General features: G+C 53.0%; 1 protein-coding gene and 1 long non-coding RNA gene across 3 annotated transcripts in view; one reads left to right on the top strand and one right to left on the bottom strand.

The window, feature by feature from the left end:
- Positions 1-482: 482 nt before the first annotated feature.
- Positions 483-5,063, bottom strand: BHLHE41 (basic helix-loop-helix family member e41). Of its 2 annotated transcripts, XM_036300034.1 has the most exons (5): positions 4,675-5,060; positions 4,472-4,535; positions 4,036-4,143; positions 3,609-3,720; positions 483-3,146 (listed from the first exon to the last, which is right to left on the bottom strand). In XM_036300034.1, the coding sequence occupies exons 1-5, from the start codon at positions 4,734-4,736 to the stop codon at positions 2,062-2,064; spliced, it is 1,431 nt and encodes a 476-aa protein (XP_036155927.1). In that variant the 5' UTR covers positions 4,737-5,060; the 3' UTR covers positions 483-2,061. The 2 variants fall into 2 exon arrangements, with proteins under 2 accessions (XP_036155927.1, XP_036155928.1); XM_036300035.1 differs by lacking the exon at positions 4,036-4,143 and having other exon boundaries at positions 4,675-5,063.
- LOC118651154 overlaps positions 2,071-6,412 on the top strand; it is a 51,628-nt gene continuing 47,286 nt past the window's right edge. Inside the window, exon 1 of the long non-coding RNA XR_004966127.1 lies at positions 2,071-2,148. This is a non-coding gene — a long non-coding RNA (uncharacterized LOC118651154). The remainder of the gene's footprint in view (positions 2,149-6,412) is intronic.

Below are 6,412 nucleotides of genomic sequence, written 5' to 3'. Positions count from 1 at the left end.
TTACAACAGCGGCTATCTGGTGTCAAAGATGAGAAGTGAAAAATTCACCAGTCACAAAAACATCAGCGAGTTGGGTCTAACATAAACAAACCACACAAGTTATCGGTAGTTGTTTCTTTTGCACTTTTCATTACGATACATTGGGAACAAGCAGGTAAACACAGCCAGAGCCTGTAGGCTCGCAAGAGATTGGAAACGTGTGACATCATGCCAATGACAAAGTTGTATATTTGAGAAACGGGATGACTTTCACCCCTGTATTCATAGACATTTTAAAATTACTCGAGCATCCATTATGTCTTTTTAATTATTAGACAATCTCATATTGCATATTAAAGTTTTTATTCCTTGGTAAGAATTTTAAGATCACAAAATAGTGTGGCAATATTTACGTAATAGAATTTATGGAGTGCTGAAAATACTAGAATATCAAGGTAACTTGTAGTTTATCTTCACATACTAAATTTTTCTAAACCAGCTGGTTTCTTGCAGACAGTATTTATTTTTTTTTAAATAATTTAAGACAGCATAAGCTTGTACCAAGCATAAGCATTGTAACAAAAGTGCAACTTTTCAGCAAATCCTCCCCAAAAGATATTTTAACTCAAAATATCATTAGCACATATTTTCTCCCTACAAAAATAGCATGTCAGACATCATTAATTGAATATATTAACAACTATGTACATAAGAGCCACCTTGTAGGCTAAGAGTTTAACGTTGTTTAAACACAGCGTTTGAGGCAAACAGTAGCAACAGCAGCAGCAAATGCACCAAACTGACTAAAAGACCCAGATATTTTCTTCACTCACAGTCAGACTGTTGTGTCTCACCCCTTACATAACATTCAAGTGAGATTTCTCACAGTGCTACCTTGGCAACAAACTAAAAATATCTAGACAAGGTCTTGGTTTAAGCCTTATTAAAAAAGCTTTCTTTGTGATTATCTGGTATCTGGTTTGGTCTCCAGAAAATACATAGACTTGGAGAGAGGAAGGCCTCACAGGACTTCATTCAAATCTTTACGGCATTTCCAATGAAAACTGACTAGTTCAGCGCTTTCCTCCACTTCTGTGATCTAACAGAATATAGGACAAAGCATTTTGGATTTTTCTCTTTTTTTGTTCTGTTTGTATGTTTTAAGATTCAGTGCACATTCTTTTTTTTCTTTTTTTTTTTACAGCAAGATTATAAAAACTTAGGAACAGGATGGATTAAATAATGCAGGGTGGGAATAGATGCTCTCTCTCTCTCTCTATGTAAGTATTTATATAATGAAGATGAGTTTATTGATTCATGGTCAGTTTCTTAAAGTGCCAGCCAATGTACTAAGAATGATTCTGGCCTTCCTCACCCATGCACTTCCCTGACTTAGTTCTGACAATGGCCCAACTCCGCGTCCGTCCGTTTAAACAAGTGCAAGTTACTAAGGGATACCATTCAAACCACTTCAGAATAGGTTGCGACGTGAGCAACTGCATCCTCTCCTCTTCCTCTTCGAAAAATAACGTCTTTTAATAAAAAGCTAAACATTACAAAATACTGAAGAGTAAACTCAACTCTGAAAGACCATTCTGTTTGCGGAAAGCCTCCTGAAGCAGCCAGGACAGCTTTGAGTCACTGACAGATAACTCTGCGGGTTCCACGTCAGCTCCTTGGCCACGTCCCCCCACCCGCTGCCCCCCCTTCCCACCCTGGTTCAATTGGCTCACCACCGAGCAGACCCTTCTGACTTCCTAGAGAACCAGGGTATTTTAAAAGATAATGAAACAGGCCTAAGGGAAGGCAAAACTTATTTGGGGGAGTTCTTTAAAAAAAAACAACAGTAGCGCAGAGGTTCTTTTACAGCTGGCGGGGAAGAGATGTTAGTGTGTGGAGGGTGGGGTGGTGAAAGATGAGCAAAAACAGGAACTCCAAATGTACACAAAACACCTGCTTGTTTTTAAAGCCCGGCGTGCATCTATCACACTTCCTCCCTTTACAATGCTAAGGGTGTTTTAACGTATTAATAGGATTATTCCGCGTGAACCTCCGTCCTTTCCAGGAAAGGAGCGCCAGGACTCAGGGGGCTTTCTTTCCCGGCTGCGAGGGATCTTCCTGAGCAGAGCTCTCCGGCTTCCCGTGCTCGCGGGGGCCGGCGAAGGGCAGGTGGGTGCGGCCGTGCGGGTGCGGGGGGTGCCGCGCCCCCGGGGGGGCCACCTCGTGCGGCAGCAGGGTCGCGGCGGCGGCGGCGGCGCCCGCCTTCTCGGGAGGGGGCGACAACACCGAGGACAGGCAGGGGAAGGCGGCGGCGGCGGCGGCAGCGGCGGCGGCGGCGGCGGCGGCCGCCGGGGCGTGGATGCCGGGGTACAGCAGGGGGAACGGGGCGGCGGCCGCCGCCGGGTACAGGTACTTCTCCAGGCCGCTCTTGTCCAGGAAAGGCTGCATGTAGGCGGCGGCGGCGGCCGAGGGCGAGAGGAAGTAGAACGGCAGGCAGAAGGGGGCCGCGGCGGCCGCGGGCTGCGCGAAGGGCGCGCCCCCGCCTCCGCCGAACGCCACCAGGGAGCTGAGCAGGGCGGCGTCGGGTCTCAGCAGCGCGGCGGCGGCGGCGGCGGGGTCGGGCCCCAGGAGCGCGGCCGCCGCCCCGCCCCCGGAATCCAGCTTCATCCTCTTGGGCGCCGGCGAGTCCTCCCCGGGGGGCTCCTGCTTGATGGTGACGCGGCTCGCCCCCGCGCCGTGGCCCTTCTCGCGGTCCGGCCGGGCCTCGGCCTCGCCGCCGTAGCCGCTGTCGGTGTCCGTGTCGTGCTCGGCCGCGAGCTCGGCGCCGGGCTGAGTCCGCTGGATGACCGGCACGCAGTGGGCGAGGGGCTCCAGCTTCTGCCCCGCGCGCTCCAGGCAGGGGGCGGCCTTGGACCCGGCGGGGGCGGCGGCCGAGGACGCCCCGGTGCCTTGGCTCAGGGGGACCTGTGGAGTCAACAGCTGGGGGGTGGGCAAGAACTGGGTGGCCACGGCGTGCAAGTGGTTGATCAGCTGGACGCACCGCGGCTCCCTGGGCGTCCAGCTCTCAAACCGGGAGAGGTATTGCAAGACTTCTTTGGCGCATGTTTGAAATCCCGAGTGGAACGCGTCCAAGTCGGACTGAATGGGCGATTTCAGAGATCGCTCCCCTAGGATGAGGAGGGGGTGGGGTAGGGGACAGAGGAATGGAGGCAAGAAGAGAAAACACCGACGTTAAAACATCTGTTTATCACGTGGGCCCTGCACTGACTAAAGTGATCTTGGTTTTTCCTCTGTATTCCAGTGATATAATCCACCGGTTGCGGGGGGTGGGGGGGGGGGGAGGAGGCGGTGGCGGGGGTGGGGAGCAGGGGGGCGCTCTACTCCCAACTGAAAAACCCAAGTGGAGAGGGTGCAACCGCCACTTAAAAAAAAATTTTTTTTTTATTCCTCTGAGTTCTGCTGAAAGCCTCTAGGATGCTTCAGGAAATGGGCACTTTCCAATGAAGGGAAAGTCTAAGCAATTTCACAAATGAGAGTGAGCGCGTGGGTCCGCGGAAGGAGGTGGGGGTGGGGAATGAGTCCTAACACTGCTCCTCTGTGGGCTGCCCGGCCTCCCTGGACTGACTTACCATTCTGTAAAGCAATTATCTTCTGATGCTGCTGCTCGGTTAAGGCTGTTAAAGCTTTTAAGTGTTTCAAAGTTAATTCCAAGACTACCGCTTTCTCCAGATGCCCCAGCGTCTGCATTGGTGCAAAAGAGAAGGGGGCACTTGGTTACTTAAAAACACACATTTGGCTTGACTGGCTCTCCATTCAGCACAGCGACTTAAGCAAACACTATTCCTATACTTCTTGCGCTTTCCACAGATAGGCTATACATGATTTCCCCCCTTCAGTTATGAGCACCTACTCCTGAGTTTGTGGGAAACTCTACACTACAGCATAACTTGTAAGGCATCTGATATGTACATTTATTCTTATATCTCTGGGGGTAGTAAGTACCAGGCGATTAACAAGCCCTTGGAGCGCAGCAAAGAAGGAAAATGTGCATCTTACTGTTAACTTCAGATGTTCAGGCAGTAAATCTTTCAGCTGAGCAATGCATTCATTAATCCGGTCTCTTCTTTTCTTTTCTATCAATCTATGCGGTAATTTATAGGTATCCTTAATATGTGAGAGTCATGGAAGAGAGAAAACACTAAGATAAACATTCGCTTACTGGATATAACAATAACCCCCACCATCCAAAACACACACTGTGTGATAAACTATGCCCAGGAAACCTCTTTCCCCTGGACTGTTCTGAAATGAAATTTAAATTCAGGTATGATGTTTAATCTCCCCCTGAGAGTATCCAGCAAACCACTTAAAATTCACAGTTGGGGAAGCTCAAGGGCTGGAATATATTTGCTGGCAGAGCTTCGCTGTGAAATCAATGGCCCTAATTAACTATCCAGGCAGGTTACAGGGAACATCGGAAACTTACTCTTACCTTGCTATCGTCTCGCTTCATGCTCCTTTTGGGTTTACACATATACAAAGAGGAATAGTCCAGGCTGCAAAACAGAAATCAGCATCAGGCACCCATTCGGGAGGGGCTCTGCCCTCGCCCGCTCCATACCACTTTGAGAAGAAGAAGAAAAAAAAATCAAACTGAAGCCCAGACAGATATTCGCAAGGGTGCGTGCACCTTACCCTATAAAATCTCTATGATCCAGTAACTGTCTCTCTTGCAAATGAGGAATTCCTTCGTCCATGTCCAACCGCTGTCCGTTTTCCTCTGTTTCGTTTTTTGGGGGGTCCTGTTCTATAATCTGTGGGACGGTAGCTTTGAGAGATCTTGGGGGGATCTGTGCGTCTCCAGTCTCTCGCTCTCCCTCTTCAGTGCAGTGTTGAAAGTGTGAAGCAGTTGGTCCCCCTACCACCGCGCTCGCTCTCCTGCACACAGACGCATACACACGAACCCACACTCCCGCCGGCCCCTCGGCGCTGGTAGTTTGCTCTCACTCCGGGCAGTGTTTGGCCACAGGGCACGCGCGTCGCCGGCCAGACCAGCACCCAGCTCACGTGCGGAACGTACCATCCGCGGTCTAGCCCGGAGGGGGGCGGGAGGGGAGGGGCCGGGCCGGGAGGGGGCGTCGGGAGAAGTCTGCGAGGGAAAGCGAGCGGCGGGAGGGGGCGGGGACACCTGATCAGGGCCACCGGAAAGGAAAAACAACTTCAGCCAAGCTATTCATCTTCCCAAAGGCGCTGCAGTCAGCTGGGGGAGGAAGAGGGGTGCCGGGGGTGGCGGTGGGGGGCGGGGGTGCGGGGCAGCTAGGGCTTCCTCAGCTCGGAAATGTGACTCCCTCAGTCCATCCGTCATTACGGTGCAGGAACGTGAACGTGGCTTTTTGCTTTTCCACCGACTGCGCTGTTGGTTTGGACCAGAGAAAGGAAAGAGAAAGAGAATTCGCGGTGGGTAAACTTCAGTCCCGAAGGAAATTTTTGAGACTTGTTTGCACACCGCCCAGTGGCCTGGGGGACCCCTTGGCCTTGGTTGGAGGTTGCCCCGAAAAGAGACCACTTGAAATCTTCCCCCATAAAGACTTAAGATAAATCAAAATGTCACTGGGTCAGAATGTCGCAATCCAAGAGTCTTTTGGCGACAGTGTCCCTGGGCCACCCAAACTTCCCGCAGCAGCCGGAATTGCGGTGCCACTAATCACAGCAGCAGATGACGACGTTTGGGGCCTCTGGTGCTCCCGGAGGAGCGCGGCAGGGAGGGAGGGGGAGAGAGAGGGTGGCACGAGAGGGGCCACCGCGGAAAAGCTATGCAGCATTATCACACGCCGCTGAACTCCGTCGCCCCTCCGCGCCCGGGGTGGCGCTGCGAGCTTCCTCTCCCCTCCCCCCTTCGTGCGATAAGCGACGCCGGGAGCGTGCGGAGCCCACGTTTACTACCGCTGGCACCTCCGAAGCCTCCCTCCTTAATCCTGTCTCAAACGGGTACCAGCACAGGGCCAGCAACGTGATCCGACCTGCCGCGGCTGCCACATCACTGCGCGGGGAACCCGGTGCGCGCGCGCGCGGGCGGGCGGGCGCGCTCGCTCCCCCTGCAGCCGGGGCGACTCCGAGAGGAAGCACGGGCCAGCGGGAGCCGGGCTTACCTTTTCCCCCGGGCCAGCCCGGGAACGTGACTCACTGCCAGTGAGAGTTACCGGGAGGTGCGGGAGATGCGCACTGACGCCGGCCAGCGGCAAAGGGCCTTGGAGGCCAAGGGCACGCAAATCCTGCGGGAATCCCAGGTCTAAGCCCCAGTGCCGCTACTTGGGTCTGCGGGAGTGGGATGGAGATGCATGTGGATAGAACTCAAACCAGAGGTCTTTCCTTCCTGTGCCCACGTTCTCCCGGGTGTTCCCCCGAAACAGTCATTGCCAGTGGCACGTGAACC

The sequence above is a fragment of the Myotis myotis genome, unplaced genomic scaffold (assembly GCF_014108235.1).
Source record: "Myotis myotis isolate mMyoMyo1 unplaced genomic scaffold, mMyoMyo1.p scaffold_m19_p_3, whole genome shotgun sequence".
Taxonomy (NCBI): Eukaryota; Metazoa; Chordata; class Mammalia; order Chiroptera; family Vespertilionidae; genus Myotis; species Myotis myotis.
The sequence above is the reverse complement of the archived record's forward strand: the minus strand, read 5'-3'. Positions and strand labels throughout refer to the sequence as shown.

Excerpts from the sequence above, each read along its gene's own strand:
- BHLHE41 (XM_036300034.1), bottom strand. The coding sequence starts at position 4,736 with ATGGACGAAGGAATTCCTCATTTGCAAGAGAGACAGTTACTGGATCAT. Across the intron at positions 4,144-4,471 it reads TGAAGCGAGACGATAGCAAG|GATACCTATAAATTACCGCA; the intron begins GTAAGAGTAAGT and ends TCACATATTAAG. Across the intron at positions 3,147-3,608 it reads GATAATTGCTTTACAGAATG|GGGAGCGATCTCTGAAATCG; the intron begins GTAAGTCAGTCC and ends TCCTCATCCTAG.